At 37.9% G+C, this 25176-nt stretch overlaps 1 protein-coding gene across 1 annotated transcript in view; it reads left to right on the forward strand.

The window, feature by feature from the left end:
- Positions 1 to 25176, forward strand: part of spock1 (SPARC (osteonectin), cwcv and kazal like domains proteoglycan 1) — a 243463-nt gene that overhangs the window by 129127 nt on the left and 89160 nt on the right. Inside the window, exon 3 of the mRNA XM_051650521.1 lies at positions 3689 to 3734. Coding sequence (XP_051506481.1) covers positions 3689 to 3734 — 46 coding nt within the window. The remainder of the gene's footprint in view (positions 1 to 3688; positions 3735 to 25176) is intronic.

Below are 25176 nucleotides of genomic sequence, written 5' to 3' on the forward strand. Positions count from 1 at the left end.
CTCGTCTGTCCTGCTGCCATCCCCTCTCAACATGACACACACACACACACACACAGTGATGTCAGTGTGTACGGCTGACCTGTCATGCCCGCAGGCTCTAAACTGTCACCGCAGAAAAACATCAGAGAGAAAGAGAGAGAGAGTCTGAAAGGATGAGTGAGCAAACAGGAAGTGAAGGGAAAGCAGAGGAACAAATAAACCCGGAGTCTGTTAGTCTCCCGTGAGCTGAGACAGTTCCTGACTTCCTCAAACACACTCCAGCCGCGCTGTCTCGTCTACAGAGCAAACATGAGACAGATAATCTGACAGCAGCTAACCAGCGGCCTGCCCACAACCCTCATTTACCTAAACCCTCAGAAATGGATTTGAGGACAAAAATCACATACAAACTTACTTTTTGTGACTGATGCAGAAAGTGTTGTCATGTTGCCACACGACCGAAGAGCTGACTTTCGATTATGCCTGTAGGGGTGATTACTTCATTTCGAATGGATTCTTTGGTTCAATAACCAGTCTAGTAACTCGTAAGAGGCCTGTATGAGTCCAACTGGACTGCATCTTATCACGTGGCTCGTTGTGCATGACACCGCGGAGACTCACAGCGTGTGGAGGCTCATGCTACTCTCCGTGATCCACGCATAACTTACCACACGCCCCATTGAGAGCGAGAACCACTAATCGTGACCACAAGGAGGTTACCCCATGTGACTGTACCCTCCCTAGCAACCGGGCCAATTTGGTTGCTTAGGAGACCTGGCTGGAGTCACTCAGCACACCCTGGTTTCGAACTCGCGACTCCAGGGGTGGTAGTCAGCGTCAATACTCACTGAGCTACCCAGGCCCCCACATCTGTAGGTTTTTAAATGTTTTATTCGGCTACTGCCATTAACAACTCAGCACATAGCAAGCCCTCGGTAATCCTCGGCAAACTTCGACATTCAGTGGGACCAGCTCATTCGGTTCTTTTTGAGTCGGACAATTCGACGTGCTGTGTAGCCAGTACATGTACTGCAGCTGTGCATCTTGCGTCATCAACCTAGAACTAAAGTTCGATTCAGTTTGATGTTGTGAACTGGCTCAACTGCTTACTTATGCAAACATACTACATGCAGAATGGAAGCTAGATATTTTTATCCATGTTTGAGCTGAAATCCAACTGCACATTTGATAGTAAAATATCCCAGTAAGTGTTTTCAGAAATAGCTTCACTTCTCTGATTCATTTTTACTTAATGACTTATAATCAACTGGTGTCAAGGTGATTTTTAGTGGATATATGAAGTCAGTTCCCCTCCAGTTTTTGCAGGCTTGCGGCACTCCGGTTTTGTCATTCCGATGGTGAAATGAGTTTCACTTCTCCCACGATTCCCATTTGACTCTGAGTCATGAGCCTGGAGTCATGTTTGGCCCAGTTTTTTCAAGGACCTCTGTACACTCTGAGTCTCACTTCAGCAACATTTACACCAGAATGAACAATGTCTTCAATAGCTCTTTTTACAGACGATCTGATTAAACTTATCTCTAATAATTTATCATATTTAATCACAACATTCTTTAAATAAAATGACCATCATCTTTTATGCTGAAACATTGATGGGCTTCAGGCTACAGAGTCTCTAATGAGAGTTTGATGTCAAATATTTGTTTATGCAGTCTAGCACCACTTTGGGATGTAGCTGTTTTAGCAGTCGGATTTGAAAAGCCCTTAAAATGCAGCATCCATCGCTAATGTTGCGTGAGATTTCGCCTTGAGTCTGTCGGAGAGATTAAAATCTGTCTGCGGTTTTTAGCCCGTCTATTGAATCTGTCTCTTCCATTAAAATGAGTGAAGTGATGCAAGCTGTGCATCCTTTTTTTATGGATGGAATAAACACAGTTTTGTTTGACTTTTTGGAATGCGTGATGGCATGGCTTAGATCTGTCGTACGGCCAAACTTTTAAGATGGGAGGGGGAAGAGATGGGGCATTTGATTATCATTCAGAGATGTCAAACAGAAAACAGTGCTTTTGTAGTAGTTAGCCTAACCCATTTTTCACACTCTCACTAGTTTATTTAATTGTTTGATGTAATGGAAATGACGTCACAACTGTGGGACAGTCATATTTTTTGAAACATTAACATTAATATGATTGTTTATATGATCATAGTTTTTGCCTCTTCAACTCTGCGGACCTGTTGGTGGGTACAAAAGGGGGCGCTGTGTCGCAAAAAAAAGTTACGCTTAAAATGTTCAAGTCTCCGAATACTTATTCAGGTATATGAGGTGTTGTTTGAAAGCTTAGAATCTGAACTTTTCTGAGATAACTATCACTTCTGCATTTATGTTACATAAAGTAACAAAATAAGGCTTGAAAACATACGTGTCGCAACTCAGTGCCACCTAGAGGTCATGTGGTGGAAATATTAATATGAATATAAAAGTCTTTCAAATAGCACTTAAATAGACAATTAATATATCAAATGAAAGCTCTCATTCTGAGGAATGTGACTGTACAGTTTATTTTGTTGCCCTAATACAACAGTTCGAAAGATTTTCAAAATGATCACAAAGTGAAATATGATTTCTGTAAGTCATCAAAAACAAACGTCTCATTTATGCTCCGATCACTGTTGCTGTACGCGCCAAGTAGCCAAAAACTTTATATCTGCTCTTATCATAGGCAGTTTTCTAAAATATTTGCAATTTTTTTACTTCCTTGGCTGAATAATCCAGTTATATCTTAGATGTCCAGAACAAAGTCTGCAGTCCAGCAGGAAAAGTATGCTTAACAAATCATCTGAAATATATCGACTATCAACGTTATAATGTTATATATCATCACAAAGGGGAGGATCTCCGCTTTCTAAAGACACCTAGATTGAGCTTGTAGTCCACTCAGAGGCCGAGATATTCAATGAAATAACAAGAGTGGTGCCTGAACTGAAAATTAGACTGAATGTCTATGGACGAGCACATCTGTGAGGACTAAAATGCGTTAGAGCGCCACCTACATTTCAGATCTGTGCATTGTGATGGGACGTGATAGAGGAAAAATTCTGTTTTTAGTACTTGCTGCCATATAGTGGAATAAAATAAGACTTTTTGGAGAGAGGTGGAGTGAACAGAACCAGAATTACATGCTTACAAATTTAGGATTTTTTTACAATTATTTTTTTTTTTTTTTATTCTATTCGTCACAAGTAAACATACAATATTATTTATGAATAATTGTAGTCTTTTTTTTTTAATTTGGGGTTGGGTTCTGAACAAATGAGATACATTTTTGGCAATTAGTCCACAGTGTGTGTGAATGATGAACTTTTATATTTGAGTGTGAAAAAAAAAAATGCACCAGAGTTGGAGGTTTTTAAACATATAATAACTTGTATTTTTAGGATGTATTTTTATAGTTTAATATTGAAAGTCTATAATGATAAAAGTAAGGATAAAATAGCTAAATCTATCCATAAAATGCATTTGAAAATTAGCAAGAATAATTAATGAAGGCCTGGTAAAAAGTTTCCAAATCAGTTTTAATGTTCTCTTTCAGAGTCAAGAAATACCAGAGATGTTTTCATATCTCAGACCTCTCTCTGTTGATTAAATGCTTATAACTTCCCTCTGAAGGTCATGAATATTGCCTTAATGTAAAGCTTGACTTGTGTCTGTCTGTGGATGTTAAGTGTGTGTCGTTCTGTATTTCTGTAGGATGATTACTTCAGAACCTGGAAACCCAATAAAGCACAAGATCAAGGTAAGAGCATGCAAATATGTGTGTTTGTTTATAACCATTTTCTCTTTTTCTATTCTCAGTTCATACATCTGACCCTCTAGTCCTCTCTAACCTTCATTTTGTTCCACTCGCTGTAACTCTACACATAGATTAATTATAAAGACGACCTCCAGTCAGGTTTAGAAATCTCCATTTCACTTTATTGATCCTTATCTGTGCTCCAGACTTTAATCAATTCAGAGAGAAACACTTGCACACACTTAGAGAAAGCATTAATAAGAAAGAATGGAAATGTAAAGGGTAAGCTTTTAGAAACAATGTTGTTTGTGGTCGCTCAACGTCTCTTTCATGTTGAAACATTTTCCTGAAGCATCAGAGAAATCAAAGAGCTACAATGAGCAGAGAAACTCATCATTACTGAGCAATAGTTATAGTGATGTTTTAGCAAACACTACTAAAAACTCCTCAAGCTTTCCTGGACTGTACTAATATCAGTTACACTGAAACACATTCAGAGTTAAAGTACATATGCCGTCTCTACAGCAACAACGCTGCCATTTGATCTCAAACCTCTTCAGAGGATCTGTTCATTTCTTGTTTAAACTATCTATGCAGGATGGTGATGGGGTTGGTGCAGTGGCTGATGGGATTGTGCCAGTAGTTTTCGATTGGCAGAGCAATGCTACATGTAGAATTCTAGTGCACTACTTACTGCATACATTTTTTTTTAAGTATGTGAAATAGAATGCAGTATGCAACAATAAATGTTCCAAACAGTAGTATGCAACATTGTTGTCACATGACCTTACTACATTGCCTTTTTAATTCAGCATCCACTTATCATCTCAGAAATTAATTTGGATGATTTGCATGTTTAATCCAATTTTTATTTAAAATGTTGCTCAGTCTAATTAAATGATCAAAAAGGAGATTACGGCTGATATTGCTTAAGTTTTTGTTTTTTTTTCTATTACACTTTTTAATATTTCAAATACACTGGAAATTTGAAATATTATTCAAGTTATTCAAAACAATGGTAACACTTTACAATAAAGTTCCATTTGTTAACATTCGTTAATATGAACTAACAATGAATAATACTTTGACAGCATTTATTAATCTTGGTTCATTTTAATTTCAACGTATTTTTTAAATCAAAAGTTGTATACGTTAACATTAGTTAATGCACTATGATCTAACATGAACTAACAATGAACAATTGTATTTTTATTGAATAAAAAAGATATCATTCATTGTTATTTCAAGATATCTTATGCGTTATCTAATGTTAACGAATGGAACAAGTGTTACCAAAAAATAAAAAATACAATAAATGCAATTTACACCAAATAATGACTTGAATACATCGCTAGTATGATGAACATGTTTTCAATTTCTGAGTTCAAAGTTATTTTCATATTTTTCGTAATAAGGATTAAAGTAAAAAGTACCGGTAGTGTAACCGTTTTTATTTGAATAAAATAAAAGTCTCATTAAAACCTGAAATTCTTGGGAAAAGAATATTGGCATAAGTAATTTGAAATGCTCTTTTGTTATTATTATTATTATTATTATTATTTAAAAAAATAAGCAGTGAAGCCAGTTTGTTTTAAAATATTATTAATAAATGAAAATATTTTGTCCAAAGTCAGGAGGTGTAACCAACATTCTGGTAACCATGCTGTTGTCATGTGAAATAAATAAATAAATAATTGTGCAGTTTTTATACAAATAATATTATAATAAAAATATTTTTTCTTTGAAAAATATGTTTGAGGAGCAAGGAAGTATTTTAATACTTTTAACTGTATTTAATGTTTAAAATTTTTTAAGTCTTTTTATTATAATTTATTTTATTTATTTATTTGTAGAAAATGCTATAATTGTTTTTCAAAAATGTACAAAACCAACATATACATAAATATCAAATTTCTACTAACTACATGTGTTTTAAACTAGATTTTTAAAGGATTTCTCTTTTTTATTATCTTTTGTCAAGAGCCCATATACTGGTTGTATTCTGCACATTTTGGCAAGTATTGTAGAATATTAGTATATAGCAGGTATTAAAAGTTTTAGAAATTCCATGTGTACTAAATATTCACAGACTATTCACAGTATACATACTGCATACTTAACCCTCCTGTTGCGTTCGGGTCATTTTTGACCAAGGAGAGGTATATCATCATTTTTAAATACCACATAGTTTTTAGTACAGGGACCAAACTTTGTTACTTTGTTACTTTGTCAAGACTATCAAAATACAAAATATGTATATATACCGATCAGCCACAACATTAAAACCACCTGCCTAATATTGTGTAGGTCCCCCTCGTGCTGCCAAAACAGCACCAACCTGCATCTCAGAACAGCATTCAGAGATGATATTCTTCTCAGCACAATTGTACAGAGTGGTTATCTGAGTTATCGTAGACTTTGTCAGTTCAAACCAGTCTGGCCATTCTCTGTTGACCTCTCTTATCAACAAGGCATTTCCGTCCACAGAACTGCCGCTCACTGGATGTTTTTTGTTTTTGGCACCATTCGGAGTAAATTCTAGAGACTGTTGTGTGTGAAAATCCCAGAAATACTCAAACCCGCCCATCTGGCACCAACAATCATCCATGCGATTATCTAATCAGCAAATCATGTGGCAGCAGTGCAGTGCATATAATCATGCAGATATGGGTCAGGAGCTTCAGTTAATGTTCACATCAACCATCAGAATGGGGAAAAAATGTGATCTCGGTGATTTGGAGCGTGGCATGATTGTTGGTGCCAAATGGGCACACTTCAGTTACATTTAGCCTCTTTACCAAACTCTCTCACACACTTTTTTGTCTCTCTCTGGGACTGCACACACACATACACATACAGTCACACACAGACACACACACACATTCTTGTACAAGACAGATGTAACAAACGTAACAAATAAACTAAATCAAAGGTACTACTGTCTAAAGGGGGTGCGAGAGCAAAAGTTCATGCACACATTAGTCTAAATAGGGCTTGAAAGAGGAAATTGTTAAATTTTTATTCTGCAGCCGTCTGATGCAGAACCAGCTTACAGCAAACTCACACATCAACATTCAGCTGATCGTTAGAGTAAATAGAATAGATTTAACTTAAAACATAGTAAAGAAGTATTAATGTTGTATACTTGAGTTGCACAGTTGTAACTTTTGACCATCAAGTTGTACTGAGCAGTTATGAGTAACAGGAAATTCATTTAAATTACAAGTAATTCTCACATTAGATGTTAATATAAATTGTATTTTATGTTATATTCAGATGAAATTTCACAGAAATGTTGATAAAAAATGTGTCTTCACATGTATCTTTTTTACATGTATGAACAGTTAAGAACCTATTAATGACTTACAATATAGTTTTATATCAAAACCATCAGGTTATGAATGATTTATAAGCTTGAACTACACCGGATCGAAATTAACCCGCAAATGCAAAAGGTGTATGCTGATTCTGAACGCAAAATATCTGGTATGAAATGTATAAAAGCAATCCAATTTAATTTAAAACTCAAACATACAACCCACATCTTTCAATGATGGTTTCATATTTGATTTTTTTCTAGAAATATACTTTTTTGATATTTGATTTTGCCTCTTTCTTTTCTGCTCTTCCTCTCTCTTAACCTAAACGATTGTAAATAAGTCAAAAAGTCGTGCTCCACAGCTCTAGATAAAGCCGTATTGACCCTGTGCATAAATTGCTGGCAGTTTATAGGGCAGATTGTTGTGTGGCCGTGTTTGCTGCCACTGCAGTTTGGTTTTGAAATGCTGACTCGACACTCCTCACAACCAAACCATACAAATGCAAATGAAGTATTCACAGAGAATTTCCCCATAATGATCCCGTAATGAGGCCTACACATGCAATTCAGTTCACTGAGAATACACGCAGTGACACAAAAAAAACAAAACTAACAAAAATTATTTTTTATTAATTAATAAAAACAGATTACAGCACAGACAGTGTTGTGCGCGCACACACACACACACACACACACACACACACACACACACACACACACATATGCACAATATTCTCAGAGGTCCTTAAATCTCTTGTCATGTTTGCAATGGATAGGATCATAACCCTCATTTCTCTTTAAAGTGAATAATTACACAGTGAGGGTAATTAAATTCAAAGTCAAACTCAGTCTCACGGCTTACACGGGCAGCGAGAGTTTAAGCACACATAAGCAGACACTGACTTCCTGTGCCGGTTGCTGCCGGCACGCTGTACAAGTCTGTGTTTGTAGCTTGCTAGCCTGCTTAGCATTGCTTATTCTTACTTATTTACATTCATTATTTTATCCTTTGCCATTTTATCATGTGCTTCGGGTTTTTCCACTTTTTCTTTTCTTTTTTCCACTTGTCTACATCTCGCGTCTCGACTGCGTGCATTCGTTTTCTCCACTGTGTTTTACATGGATTATTGTATCAATCTCAAACATCTGCTGATTAGGAACCTTATTGAACCACATCGATCTCAAACCCTCACCACTCAAGAACAACCATAACAACAACAACAAACAATTGCGGTAAGTCATGGCATCTGCTCATGTTATTTCTTCCTGCATTGCATGCCACATGTTTACTATAGCTTCTTCCGTCAGCAGTGAGGGGTTCACATGTGATAAATGTAAGGAATTAGTCAGGCTGACAGAGAAGGTTAATGAGTTAGAGACACGCATCCGAACGCTAGTGGAGGTCAGTGAGAAAGAGAAGCTGGTAGATACTGTTTCAGATGCAGGTAGAACAGCGAGCAACACACACACTTTGGTTCCGGCTGTAGAGCCCCTGCAGCAGGGCATTTGAGTGATGTCTCGGTGGCATACTCGCTCAGCAAAGCAACACCACTCTCCCGTTCCTGTTAGGGTTTCCAATCGATTTTCCCCTCTCAGTGATGCACCCACTGAGAATCATGTTGACAGAGCCTTGGTTATAGGAGATTCTATTGTAAGGAACGTGGAAATAGAGACTCCAGCCACTATTGTTAAATGCATTTCTGATGCCAGAGCATCTGACATCAGATCAAATTTACAAGTGCTGACTAATGCTAAACATAGATTTTCTAAAATTGTTATTCATGTCGGCACTAACAATGTCCAACTTCGCCAGTCAGAAATCGCTAGAGATCATGTTAAAGAGGTGTGTGAACTTGCAAAATCGATGTCAGACACTATAATATGCTCTGGCCCCCTCCCTGCTCATTGTGGTAATGTGGTTCATAGTAGATTAGTGTCACTGAATGGCTGGATGTCTGAGTGGTGTCCGCAGAATAGAACAGGATTTACAGACAATTGGAAGAGTTTTTGGGGTAGGCCTGACCTGCTAAAGAGAAACGGACTCCATCCCTACAAGGAATGTGCTGCTCTCCTCTCTAGTAATTTGGCTCATAGTCTTAATATTGATGGTATCTGACTAACTGGGGCCCAGGTGAGGAACCAGACAAACTGGTTAATCCGAACGTCTGCTAGCTGCCTTGAGACTTCACACAGGTCACATAAACTACAACACAGAGACTGTATCACCTAGATATCATATAGAGACTGTGTCTGTTCCCTGAACTTCCAAACACAAAACTCTTACTAAAATCATTTAGAAAAAATGTGATTAATGTTAAACTTGAAAAAAAAAAAAAAAAAAGAGAAAGAGAAACCTCATATAAATGTAGGGCTACTAAACATTAGACCTCTTTCTACCAAAGCACTAAATGTAAATGAAAGTATTACAGATCATAGTTTGGATTCTCTCTGTTTGACTGAAACCTGGCTTAAACCGGATGAATATATTAGTTTAAATGAATCTAATCCCCCAGGTTATTGTTATAAACATGAGCCTCGTCTGAAGGGTCGAGGAGGAGGTGTTGCTGCAATTTACAGTGATGTTTTTGGTGTTACTCAGAGGACATAAGTTTAAGTCTCTTGAACTAATAATGCTTAATGTGACACCGTCAGATATAATAAAAAAATCTCTGTCGTCTTTTGCCCTTGCTAAAGTATATAGATCACCCGGGCCTTATTCTGATTTCCGTATTTCAAATTTTCTATCAGATCTAGTAGTTACTGTAGATAGAGCTTCAGTTGTTGGTGACTTCAACATTCACATAGATAATGACAATGACACACTGGGATTAGCATTTATCGATATTCTCAACTCGCTTGGAGTCAGACAAAATGTGACAATACCAACTCATCTCCGTAATCATATGCTAGATATAATTCTGTCATATGGAGATGATGTTGATACTATAGAAATTCTACCGCAGAGCGATGACATCTCAGATCATTACCTCGTCTCTTGTATGCTGCGATCAGCTAATGTTACTCAATCTACATCACGCTATCGTTCAGGTAGAACTATCGACCACTAAAGATAGCTTCAGTAATAATATTCCAGATCTATCTCACATACTCAGTAAGCCAAAAAGCCTAGAAGAACTTGATGTAATAACAGAAAATATAAATACAGTCTTCTCTAGCACTCTTGATAGTGTTGACCCCCTTCGATTAAAGAAAATTAAAGAGAAAAGCCCCGCACCGTGGTACAGTGATCACACTCATGCTTTCAAGTGAGTAGCTTGGAAAATGGAGCGCAAGTAGAAGAATACAAAATTAGAGGTATTTCGTGGGGCATGGAAGGATAGTGTCTGTAGCTACAGACAGGCACTAAAAGCTGCCAGGTCAGCATATTTTAGCAAGCTCATAGAAAATAACCACAACAATCCTAGGTGTTTATTCAGTACTATGGCTAAATTGGTTAGGAATAAAGCACTGACTGAACCAGACATTCTGTCGCAGCACAACAGTAATGACTTCATGAATTTCTTTACTGATAAAATTGAAATAATCAGAAATAAAATTGGAATTATGCAATCAACTGTCACAGCACCTCAGAAAACAGTGTCTCATAATTTTCCTCACAAGCAACTTCAATCCTTCGCTGTCATAGGTCATGAAGAGCTAACAAATCTTTTCAAAAAATCAAAAACATGTATGTTAGATCCAATACCAACTAAGCTCTTAAAAGAGGTATTCCCAGTAATCTCAGAACCTCTTCTTAATATTATTAACTCCTCGCTATCCTTAGGACATTTCCCAAGAAACTTTAAAATGGCAGTTATCAAACCGCTTATTAAGAAGTCACAACTTGATCCCGGAGAATTGGCTAATTATAGACCGATTTCAAATCTACCATTTATGTTGAAAATACTAGAAAAAGTAGTGTCCTCCCAACTATGTTAATTTCTACAGAGAAATAGTATATATGAACAATTTCAGTCAAGATTTAGGCCCCATCACAGTACATAGACTGCACTTATCAGAGTTACAAATTACTTGCTCATATCATCTGATCGCGGCTGCATTTCTCTACTAGTGCTTTTATATCTTAGTGCTGCCATCGACACGATAGATCACAACATTCTCTTGAATAGGCTTTAGAGCATGGTTTAGGTCTTATTTATCAGGCCACTACCACTTTGTATGTGTAATGAGGAATTGTCAAATCAAACAAAAGTAAAGTATGGAGTGCCACAGGGATCAGTTTTAGGGCCTCTACTTTTCTTCTTATACATGCTTCCCCTGGGAGATATTATCAGGAATCATGGAATAAGTTTCCACTGTTATGCCAATGATACCCAACTTTATATTTCTTCTAAATCCAATGGAAATTCACAATTCTCCAAATTAGCAGAGTGTATCAATGAAATCAAAGATTGGATGGCCAGAAATTTCCTTCTACTCAATTCCGACAAAACAGAGGAACTAATTATTGGACCAAAAACCTCTAAAAACAAGCTGCTAAAATATCATTTGACTCTCGATAGATGTACTGTTACATTGTCTTCTACAGCAAAGAACTTAGGTGTTATATTTGATACCAATCTGTCCTTTGAATATCAAATTTCCAATGTTTGTAGAACAGCATTCTTCTACCTCAGAAATACTGCTAAGTTACGACACTTGCTCACTGTTTCTGAAGCCGAAAAACTAATTCATGACCTCAAGACTAGATTATTATAATGCATTACTGGGAGGATGTCCAGCAAATTCAATATATAAACTTCAATTGGTTCAAAATGCAGCTGCCAGAGTGCTGACTACAACCAAGGAATATGATCATATTAGCCCCATTTTATTGTCGTTACATTGGCTGCCTGTTAAATTTCGTATTCATTTTAAAATTCTGTTAACTATGTACAAAGCTTTGAATGGTCTAGCTCCACAGTACTTAAGTGACCTTCTACCACACTATATTCCATCACGTTCATTACAATCGCAAAATTCTGGCTTGTTTATAATTCCAAGAATATCAAAATCCATAAAAGAAGGTAGATCCTTTTCATATTTGGCTCCTAAACTATGGAATAGTCTCCCTAACACTGTTCGAGATGCAGACACACTCACTCAGTTTAAGTCTAGACTAAAGACTCATCTATTTAGTCAGGCATACACATAATTTATCCATCAACTCACAATTAGGCTGCTTTAGTTAGGTCTGCTGGAACCAGAAACATCTATCATGATCTATAACTCTGCATAAAATTTAATTGCATCTACGCTAATATTATTCTATTTGTTTCCATGTCTCAACCTCGGGATTCATATCCCATGGTCACCAGAACCTGCTTGGTGTCGGACTCCACTGCTATGTGTTGCTGAGTGATGACGACAAACTACAGCCGGTGCCAGCCAGACATCACTTCAGTCTTTTGACTTCAGAGGATGAACTGATGCCAACTCCAACTATAAGACATGGGATACTTCATATGCCACGCCTGAACCTTGGATTTAGGATGGACCCCACCGAACCTCACCGAAATTATCTCTGCCTGCATCACCTCGGTCTAATGATGGACTACACTCTTGAAATGGAATACATAGACTATCATTTAATTGCCAACAAAAGCCTTCATCAGCCAACTAACAAGGATAATGCATCTATGTGAACTTCTGCAATTAATCCAGGATGAACTTCAAAGACATTAGTCATTAATCACATAAGTTCATACAAAATCTTTGTTTAAACACTGACCATTAACACTTTCTAATTTTAAACCATGACTTGCACTGCACACAGATAACTAATATTTACATTATATTCATGCTGTTAGTCAGAGGAGAACTGGCCCCCACAGTGAGTCTGGTTTCTCCCAAGGTTATTTTTCTCCATTAACCAACATCTTATGGAGTTTTGTGTTCCTTGCCACAGTCGCCTTCGGCTTGCTCACTGGGGTTATAAATACAATGATTATTTAATTATTTAATGTTTTATTTTTATACACAATTTACAATCATATTTAATCAAACTACACAATGATCACTCTAAGACTTTGTAGATATTACAGTTTCATTTTTTTTTTTTTTGTTAATGCATGAGTTTCTGTAAAGCTGCTTTGAAACGATGTGTGTTGTGAAAAGCGCTATACAAATAAAAATGACTTGACATAAACACACACCGAGTGTGTGTGTGTGTGTTTGCATCAGTGGGCTGTGGGTGGGTGTTTTTAAGAAGTGCAAGAGGAGCTCTAGTGGGGGGGTTCTTTAAATAGTTTGTCTCTCTTGTCTAATGAAAATTCAGCTGAAGTTAATCGATAAAGCGTGATTTGCAAGATCACTGTGCAAACAACACCATTCTGCAGTTTTGGACCGATATAACACACACTACTGTAAAATAACACTCCAACCATTACCCACAATTCAGCTGCATTATTAGCTTGGTTACAAAACTAAGTGAGCTACTTACCCAGACTTCATTTTAAGGCATTAGAACAGTGTTGTAGTTGAGACCAGCTCATCCGAGTCCAAGTCCAGTCCGAGACCAGAGTAGGTCGAGTTTGAGTCAAGACTTTTATGAATGTATTAAATGTATAGTTTAAACAACCATTGACTCTAGGCTCTTATACCAAATAAATGTAATTTATTATTTGCTTATGCTTATGTTAGTTAAAACGTATTACCAGTTGAGAATAAAAATTAAATAAATGCCACATCCTAGGTTAAGTAAACACAATGTTATTACAATTACGACATGTCAGTGGAAAAACTCAAATTAGAGGTTCAAAGTGCCTATGTGGCTTAACATGGCAATACAAACTACCAGCTTCTGTATACTAATAAATTCCATTCAAGTAAACATTTCTGCTTTACAAAATACAGTATTACTTTAATATATAATGGGCAGTATAACTAAAATGGGACTAAAAACCAAACAGAAATGTATCAAATATGACAATGTTTACGCAGAAAGTGAATATAAACATTTACATTCAATTTTTTTAACAATTTACTCAACTGCACTACTTCATTTTAAGTAAGCATTTCTGCTTACAAGCTTTCATCTCGGTTTAAGCACAGAAACCTTTTTCTTTCTTTTTTTTCAGATATCATTAAATTAAATAATGAAGTATTTTTACATTTTCTTCAGTTTGTACAGTATTATTGTATCTAATGGCTAAAGCATTTCTAAAAGACTAGAGGCCATTCAGACCAACGTAGTGCAACACACGATTACAACACAGATGTCTCGAGAACTTAAAAGAATCGTGGCGCTCCTGCATGAGATGGAGAAAACACAGCAATACGTGGTGCAATGGTCAAAGACGTCCATTTAGCACGTTTACATAGAAAAGCAACTGACAAAAGCATTATTGTTTTGTTTTTTACACAAATCGGTTTGCTTCAGAAGACATTAATTGAGCGACTGGGTCTTGTGCATTACTTTTATGCTGCCTAAATATGACTTTTGGACCATCAAACAGCCAGCAGCATCATGGCACCTGTTTACTTGCATTGTATGGACATACAGAGCTGAAATGTGCTTATGTAACGGGAGCCAGCTGATAGATAGCTGTGCAATGTGTATAAAGCTCACTCTCCTGACCTCAAGAGGCATACTAGCGACTGACGCTAGAGGCTGTAGCCTTTAGCCTCCTTGTTAGCGCACCCGCCTCCCACGCCAGAGACGCCAGTTTGAGTCCCGTTTGGAGCAGGGCGACCAGGGCCGGTTACAATGGTGCCGTGACCCTGATGGGAGTGAGGTTTAGGGGGGTGAGTGTAACGGGAGCCAGCTGATAGATAGCTGTGCAATGTGTGTAAACCTCACTCTCCTGACATCAAGAGTTGCACTAGCGACTGACTCTAGAGGTTGTAGCCTTTAGCCTCCTCATTAGCGTGCCCACCTCCCATGCTGGAGATGTCGGTTCGAATCCCGTTCGGAGCGGGTCGAGTAGGACCCGTTAAATTGGTGCCGTGACCCAGATGGGAGTGAGGTTTAGGCGGGTGAGTGTAACGGCAGTCAGCTGGTAGGTAACTGTGCATTGTGTAAACCTCACTGGCCTTAAGAGGCACACTAGTGACTGATGCTAAGGGCTGCAGCCTTTAGCCTCCTTGTTAGTGTGCCCGCCTCCCATGCCGGAGACACCGGTTCGAATCCCGCTCAGAGCGGGTCGAGCAGGACCGGTTACACTTATAAAAATCTTCATTTTGGTTCTTCTGAAGACGGAAAGTCATACAAATCTGGGGTGGCTTGAAGGTGAGTAAATCATGAGAGAATTATCATTTTTGGGTGAACTAATCCTTTAATTGGGATTAGTTCAAGTAATCGGCATGTCGTGATTAATTCAACTAAAAAAAATTGTTGATTGACAGCCATCATTAATTACAATAGACTATTTTACCCCATATTCTGTGTATTTTAATGCTTATTAGAATCAGAGATTCTCTTATAAATGAGGAGGTAAGAACTGTTCTGGCTCTCCCATTGGAGAAAGACGCCCCACTCGCTCGTTTCCCATTGGCTGCTCGCTGCAGAGTAGAGCATCATAAATCATCTTCTGTAGTCCTGGATAGACTTGGCTTGCCTAAAAAGAGGGCCAAAATCTGTGCTAAAGATGTGTCATGTAATCCAGCCTTAAGCCATACAGTATAATAGCCCTGACGTCAATGAACCGCGTTCAGTTTTTCCATAGAAAAGCACTATTTGCAAATTGGTAGAACAGCATTCTTTTTTCGTTGTAAACTCCACACATAGTTCATTCCAAAATGATTATAACATGGTAAAGATTAGCAGACAGGCTGTCAATTCATTAAGAGATGAACAATACCTCACAAAAGCAGTTTATTTAGTGTACTGAAGTGTCTCCCCCATTGACATCCATTCAAAAAGAACGGCCTCTTGTCTCCCGCGTTACGATTTTTTGCTAACCTTGAAGGCTCCCCGGGGGGAGGGGCTCTGTTAGTTTTGCAATTGGAATGGAGTTTTATATTTACATTTACACATTATCCAAAGTGCCTTACAATGCATTCAAGCTGTACATTTCATCAGCATTTGCATTCCCTGGAAATCGAATCCATGACCTTGATGTTGCTATAGCGCCATGCTCTTCCAGCTGAGCAACACCTTATTAAAGATCAATCAATCAATCGTGACTCAAGTCATAATTTGTGTGGCACGCAGACTTGCTGCCTATGTAGAGTGATTCAAATCAGGCTCCATTTCAGTTAGGATGCCTACATAGGCCATAGACAGCAAGGCAGCTCACTAGTTTTTGTGACAGAGCTATTTACTGAGATTAGCGAGATGAGCCGTGCTGAGGTGGTTTGGTTTGAGAGGTGCAGGATTTATGAGGGATTAGTTTCAGAAATGATCATGTGTGCAGATCTGTTGAGCAGTTCTTGTAGGACTTGTTCAAACCAAATAAGACTCCTGCAGATGACACACACAAACACACTCGTTCTCAATGTCTCCATATGGTATGGTCATGCATACATCTGTCTACTAGTCTCTATTGGTGTTTCTGTATAAACGATGGCTCTTGATTGGTTATTCATGGCAGTATGGCATGATCGTTAGCAGCTAAACTAATATCAAACATGCTTTTTATGACAGCAGCTCTATATTAAAGTGTCTTAATCTGTGAAGGGTTTAATGCAGCTCAACCGGACAGGGAATTTGTTGGATTAAGCATCAACAGTGCAATTTCCAATTTAAGTGTTTCACAGTAACCTTAATTTGTACTTTTTTTTTTTTTTTTTTTTTTTTTTAAATAAACAAGGGACGAGACAAAATACATTTTTGTGGTAATTGACATAATGCCATAAATGCTGTCGATTGAGCTTAACTTATATTGAACCTTTAAAGGGAAATTCTGTCATCATTTACTCACCCTCATATCGATCCGAACCCGTATGCTCAAAAAATAAAACGTTCAATAGGGGTGTAACGATTCACTCATCTCACGATTCGGTTTGGTTCACGATTCTTTAAACTAAGCCTGAATCAAGAAAAGTTATGATTGAACTTGAACTTTTATTATTATTATTACTTTATTATTAGATTATTATTAATCTCCACGATGCACATGGTCACATTTCTGAACTGCGATGTATAGTGCCAGGATAAACCATTACTCCCCTAATGTTCAATTAACCTAATAAAATTAAGGAAACTTTTTGATGCAATTAAATTACATTTATTCATCAAAAACTAATTTATTTGGTGGCCTGGGTAGCTCAGCGAGTATTGACGCTGACTACCACCCCTGGAGTCGCGAGTTTGAATCCCAGGGCATGCTGAGTGATTCCAGCCAGGTCTCCTAAGCAACCAAATTGGCCCGGTTGCTAGGGAGGGTAGAGTCGCATGGAGTAACCTCCTTGTGGTCATGATTAGTGGTTCTCGCTCTCAATGGGGCGTGTGGTAAGTTGTGCGTGGGTCACGGAGAGTAGCATGAGCCTCCACATGCTGTGAGTCTCCGCGGTGTCATGCACAACGAGTCATGTGATAAGATGCGTGGATTGACGGTCTCAGAAGCGGAGGCAACTGAGACTTGTCCTCCGCCACCCGGACTGAGGTGAGTAACCGCACCACCACGAGGACCTACTAAGTAGTGGGAATTGGGCATTCCAAATTGGGAGAAAAGGGAATAAAATAAAACAAAATAATTGTGTAGCTCATTTTAAGACTAACATTCTGCTACAGAATTTTCATTTTTGGGTCAACTATCCCTTTAAAATTTTGCCTAGGTAGGTAGATCTCAAAGTTTTGGAACAGAGATTTTATTTGTGTTTGTGTAAAATAAGATGCTTTTAAAAATGTAGATGTTATGTCAAGACCTCACGGTTTCCATTCACAGTACCATTAGAGACTGAGACCGCTGAGAACTAGATGAGCCAAAAAAAGAGCATAACGGCCTGTAAGACCAATGAGGCCAGCACACTCAAGTTGCAAGTTTCTCCTTAAACTCTGTGCTGTTTTACTTCAGCGAGGAGACATTCAATAAACTCACAGCGAGCAGTAAAGAAATAAAAGAGAAATGAACTTGAGAGAGTTTGGGAGGGAAATGACTTCTTAATGATCAACTAGAGGAAAGAGATGCCACTTAAGTGAGTGTGTAAGATATTAGATCAGCGTACAGAACTCCACAGAGACAGGTGAGATATCCAGTATGGGCTCATGCATAAATTCATGAGCAACAGCTTCTGGAACAACAATAAAACACAAATGAAGAGAGAGGTAAAATAGATAACATACAGGCCAGAGTAAGAGTGGCATTATGATTTTATTATGCCATTAAACATGTATTTGAGATGTTTATTTCTTCATCATCAGTTGAATTCATAAAAAGCTAATGTCAACCAGCACCGTTCTTCTCTTCTCTTCATTAGCACTGTGCCGTCTGGTCTAGTTGGGACCATTTCTTGGCCTAGATTCGCTGTGCAGAGAAAAGCCTAATTCTGGTTTCACTTGGGACCGTCACACAAGCACAAAGACGTTTATCTACATAAGTCATGTGGTTTGAGTCACACTAAAAATGCTGCAGATACTCTTAAGATTCATGTAAATAAAGTAGAAAGACATTATTTCACCTCTTGTCATAAGAGCATAAATACTGTATTCTTACTGTAAAAACTGTATTCACATTTTCACCCCAATCTGTCCCTGTCAGTAAACTATTCTTAACTTTTCGAATAGAGGTCGACCCATAGTGGGTTTTTACCGATACGATAACTAAGGTGGGAAAACAGGCCAATTAATCGGCCGATAGTTTTTAAAATCCATAGTATGAATGAAAACTTTCCACTAAATAGTGCTGAACTTTATAATAAAAATTAACATGCCCCCATGCTGATTATTTTGTAACAGATTTGACATTGTGCTTTTTTATTGGCATTACTTCAGTAAAGTACCTCCACACTTGTACCTTATTCAAAGCCTTTGGCATCTGAAATGAAATAAAATATTACAGGTCAAATGTGTTTTGTTCAGCAATAACATAAAACGCTGCCTTACAGAGCCAAATAGCTACTGTATGCTTCATCACTACTGACAATGGGCCTCATTCATGAAACACGAGCAGAACGATTTTTTTCTGTAAATCATTCGTAAAGCCGTTCTGACATTAATTCTCAGATTCATAAAAGTTTTCATATTTTCAAAACATTAGTTGGTACATACGAATTTTACACCTGCAGCCGACCACGTGTATATCATACGCAAGACATCTATGACTACATTTTGATAGAAGTGAAATTAAATAAATAATGAAAAGATTAACTAATAATTCAATGAGTGAAATTAACCTTAAAAATAACATAAATTATTAAAAAAAGTAGAAGAAGAAAAAAGCTCTTTTCTTTTTAAACCATAGTCTATAGAAACATTTCTTTACTGCTTGAATTTATTTTTTCAAAGTATAATTTTTTACACGTTAAGTATAATTTCTTAGAATTTTTCCAGCAGGAGTGCTCAATTTAAATGCCCTCTAATGTGATTGGTTGGACAGTTTTTAATTTGATATGAGCTCTATAATTTAGGTGTCATATAATTTAGTATAGGCATTGGTAAATCGCGTTCAGTTGATAACGTATGGTCAATGCTAATGCTGTTAAACCCATAAATAAACACATCACGATCAGATGCGTACACAAAACAATGGGGAAAAAATAGAAAAAGCTTGCACACTGTCGTATAGCTTACAAATCTGTAATTTCGGGGGGCCTGGGTAGCTCAGCGAGTATTGATGCTGACTATCACCCCCGGAGTCGAATCCAGGGTGTGCTGAGTGACTCTAGCCAGGTCTCCTAAGCAACCAAATTGGCCCGGTTGCTAGGGAGGGTAGAGTCACATGGGGTAACCTCCTCATGGTCGCGATTAGTGGTTCTTGCTCTCAATGGGGCGTGTGGTAAGTTGTGTGTGGATCGTGGAGAGTAGCATGAGCCTCCACATGCTGTGAGTCTCCGCGGTGTCATGCACAACGAGTCACGTGATAAGATGCGCGGATTGACGGTCTCAGATGCGGAGGCAACTGAGACTTGTCCTCCGCCACCCGGATTGAGGTGAGTAACCGCGCCACCACGAGGAATTGGGCATTCCAAATTGGGGAGAAAAGGGGATTAAAAACAAAAAACAGCAAAAAAACAACAAATCTGTAATTTCTTACAGCGTTTCGGTCAAAGATTTTCTTCAGAAATTCTATTAATTTCTCTGAAAATTCTTCCAGTTGCAAGTATATCACTTTTACCATCAAGATTTACCCGAGAAGTTTCACAAATGATGCTGGCGATGCACCGTGAACTGAACCACTTTTATTGAGTCCTTGAACTGTTTGACTCAGAAAAGTATCAAATATGACAGCAAAAACATGCGATGACAGTAAGTCCTCACTTTCATTGAGATGCTATTGTGTTTGCTAAATCTTAATTTTATTATGTGAATGCATTTCATTCATAAATCGATTTCATTACTGTTCCACATAGATCTTTACAACATTTACTAGCGAGTCTGGTGCCTTCCTTATATGGTGTTTTCATGGGCGTGGATTATGATAATTGTGAATGAACGTGCACACGCCCCCTCTTTACAGATGTTTGGAATTCACAAACATACACACGTTTTACTAACAAATCTGGGAGTACGAAGCGTTTGTGAATCCGATGGAAAGTTTTCGGGAAGGTCAATTGTATGTGCAAATTACTCCGGATTTATTCAATTATTTATGAAAGTTTCATGATTACAATAAATGTAATTGATTGTGCAAAATATAGCACATAATATCTTAATATTGATCGCAGGCCCCTGAATTGAATCAAATCAAAATCACATCACTGCAGACTTTGAGGTATCGGCAAACATTGGAGAATCGATATAAGATCGTATCGTGATGAAACTTGCGATATACACCCCTATTAGGGAGGTACGTCTTACTCAATAAAACCTCAATCTAACTTTCACCATAAAAACCTCGTCTGTCTGATTACGACACCATTTCACTCGCTTTTGGTGCCCCCTGCTGGAATTTTCACTAGGGAACTGCAGTCAAACGTGTAATGAAGCATGTAATTTCGTTTTGCAAAAATGTTGCCACGGTCACCTAATTTTCATGAGACCAGGCTGAAAATATCCCCAAATTTATCGGAATCTAATCAAATCTAGAGCTTGTGAATCATTAACAAGCCCTAATATCTGTTTGTGTTTTTGTGACAGATGCAGATTCACCAAGAGATGGAGACTGACTCTGATTTTTTTTCATGATCAGAAAGATATATTTATGGCCAGTATATTTTCCCTGTTCACCCGCCATTGTAAGGTGCAACAAAAAGTTAACTTTGTGCATCAAAGTCTGGTTATTGGGTCTTTAACCTCTTGTCCAATCGGCTGGCACCAATTACCCCTGCTGCATTCATTCCCTTCAGTTTCTTGATTTCTTCGTTACGGTAAATAGAAAGAAGTAATTGGCCAACAGTGTGGCTCAGATTTGTTACTGGCTTTTTATCAATACTAGACTAACTCTGATTGGCCTTTCTCTCAATCTCGTCACACCTGATTGGTCCCCAAGGGCCAATCATTGACTCAGATGCCCGACACACATCGGCATGTGCTGTTGAAAGCAGGAATGTTCTCGAACGAATAGATTTTCTCCTACTGTATACCTTTTGCCGTTATTAATTGGGTAGCGATAATTAAAACTGCTTTGCTTTATGAGATTGTGCTTCTGTTTTCTTTGGAGGTGACACTGATTTTTGAGGGAGACAGGCACTTAAAGTGAGACCGGCCTTTTCATAAAGGTCACCAAATTCCCAGAAAGAAATACAGGGGTGAGATGTGATTGTGCAATATTCTCTGCAGAAATGTCTCCTCTGATCTGTTCTGCAAATAAAAAAAAGCTTTTAAGCTTATAAATACTTTTAAGACATAGTTCACTGAAAAACTGAATTCTGTCATGTCATCATTTACACAACTTCGTGTCGTCCCAAACCTAGCTTTCTTTCTCCAGTGGGACACAAAAGGAGAAATTTTGGATATGTCCGGACTGCTCTTTAGGATATAATGAAAGCATATGGACCAATGGCCGTCAAGCTCCAAAAAGGACAAAATAGCACCATAACACTGCAAAAGAAGTACAATAAAAGTAGTCCATCCACCTCATATATTCCAAGTCTACCGAAGTCATACAAAGGCTTTTTTTGTGAGGAAGTTATTTACTAATAATCTACCGCTTTGTTACTACTCTTGCATGACTAAATATTCAAACTGGACAATCAATGTTGTTTGTCACTGACACAGAACCTAGAATATTTGCATATATTTTGAAGTGCAAATCAGATTTGAGAGCTACAGCGAGGGTGGAGTGACACTTAAAAATAATACATTTTCAATTTATGATTTTAAACTTAAAAATGTAAATAAATAAATAACTTTTTAATGAACAAATTAATGAACATGTTTAAAACCATTTAATAAATGTGTAAAATGTATTTAAACATAGTAATAAAATAATACATAATTAATATTTTTAAATGCAAAAATTAAATTGCATTTCAAAAAAGCATTTTCCAATTGCCAATTATTTTACTGTTTTAAATATGACTATTTATTTTTCAATTAAAAAGTTATTTATTATTAGGGCTGTGAATCAATATTTGATTTTTTTTTTTTTACTAATTAATCGCACAGTTTTCTGTGATTAATCGCGATTAATCATGGTACATCGTACATTAAAACAGACATTAAAATATAATAATATATATATATATATATATATACTTTATATGTTGTCTCAAAGAACTTGCTAGAAATTAGTTAGTCATCTTTTATTTCTTTATTTCTTTATTATTTTTAAATACAGTGTATATATACATTTCTTTCTTTTTTAATGTTATTGCAACTACTTTTTTTATTTATTTAAATATGTACATGTTAAAATGTTTTTTGAGGATAGAGTTAAATTGGACATATTTTTACAGTATATGTATACATGCCATAAAATCAGTGGACAAGCTGTAATTAAAAGTTTGGCTAAATCTTCTGCAGTTTTCCAGTAGACTTTTTTAATAATACGGATCAAATGGGCGTATTCAATTTATATCAAGCTTTATCGGCAATGGAAAGAGAAACTTAAGTGTATATTGCCAATAAACATTTGACTTTCTATAGCTTGGCATTATTTAAAATTTTTGCTTGTTTATTAGATGCTACTAGTTATAAAAAAAATGAAACATTCATATTTACAATTCACTCTTTGACTTAATTTAATTTCTAAGTGTCACTCCTATTGCGCCTTATTTTCAGCGTTCCGGTAGAAAGAACATCAAATGGGTTTGCGTCAACATGAGGGTGAGAAAAAGCTTTTCATTTTTGAGTGAAGCATCTATAGTTTTATGTTTGTTTTGTATCCAGTAAAATTTCAGCTCTGTCCTGACATTTACACAACACTTTTACATTTGCACACACATACGCCTGTCCACAGTCATATCAAATGCCACACACACACACACACACACACACACACACACTGAGTGTGTATGTGTGACCTGTGCTGTTTCTGAAGGTTGTGTTAATGTCCACTCAATGAGATGATGTCTAGTGTCCCTCCAGTCATGAAGAACTGATATACAGTCAACAACTGATAGATTCATTTCTTCTTAATGTCCTCACAGTGTATCACACACACACACACACACACACACACACACACACACACACACACACACACACACTCACACACACACACACACACTTACTCACACACACACACACACACATACACTCACACACACACACACACACACACACACACACACACACACTCATACTCACACACTCACACACACACTCACACACTCACACACACGCACTCACACACTCATACTCACACACACGCACACACACTCACACATACATACTCACACACACACACACACACTCACACACACACACACACACACTCACACACTACACACACACACTTACTCACACACACACACACACACTCACACACACACACACACTCACACACTCACACACACACTCACACACTCACACACACGCACACACACACACATACTCACACACACACACACTCACACACACACACTCACACTCACACACGCACACTCACACACACACACACACACACACACACACACACACACACACACACTCACACACGCACATACACACACACACACACACTACACACGCACTCATACATCGCACACACTCACACACACACACACTCACACTCACTCGCACACACTCACACACACACTCACACACTTACATACACACACACACACACTTACTCACACACACATACACTCACACACACACACACACACACACACACACACACTTACTCACACACACACACACACTCACACACTCACACACACACTCACACACACGCACACACACACACTCATACTCACACACACACACACACTCACACACACACACTCACACACACACACACACACACTCACACACACACACACTCACACACACACTCACACACTCACACACACACTCACACACTCACACACACACACACACACACACTCATACTCACACACACACACACACTCACACACACTCACTCACACACTCACACACACTCACACTCACACACACTCACACACACACACACACACACACACACATAACACACACACACACACTCACACACGCACATACACACACACACACACACTTACGCACTCACACACACACACTCACACACACACACACTCACACTCGCACACACTCACACACGCACATACACACACACACACACACACACTTACACACGCACTCACACACACACACTCACACACACACACACACTCATACTCGCACACACTCACACACACTCACACACACACACACACACACACACACACACTCACATACACTCACACACACAAACACACACACACACACACACACTCACACACACACACACACACACACACACACACACACACACACACTCACACACACTCACACTCACACACACACACACTCACACACACTCACACTCACACACACACACACTCACACACACACCCAAACCTGTCGTATCTCTGGGGGTCAAAAAAGGACAGACAGAGACAGTCTGTCTGTCTGTCTGTCTGTCTGTCTGTTTATCTTAA

Source organism: Myxocyprinus asiaticus, chromosome 22 (genome assembly GCF_019703515.2).
Source record: "Myxocyprinus asiaticus isolate MX2 ecotype Aquarium Trade chromosome 22, UBuf_Myxa_2, whole genome shotgun sequence".
Lineage (NCBI taxonomy): Eukaryota > Metazoa > Chordata > Actinopteri > Cypriniformes > Catostomidae > Myxocyprinus > Myxocyprinus asiaticus.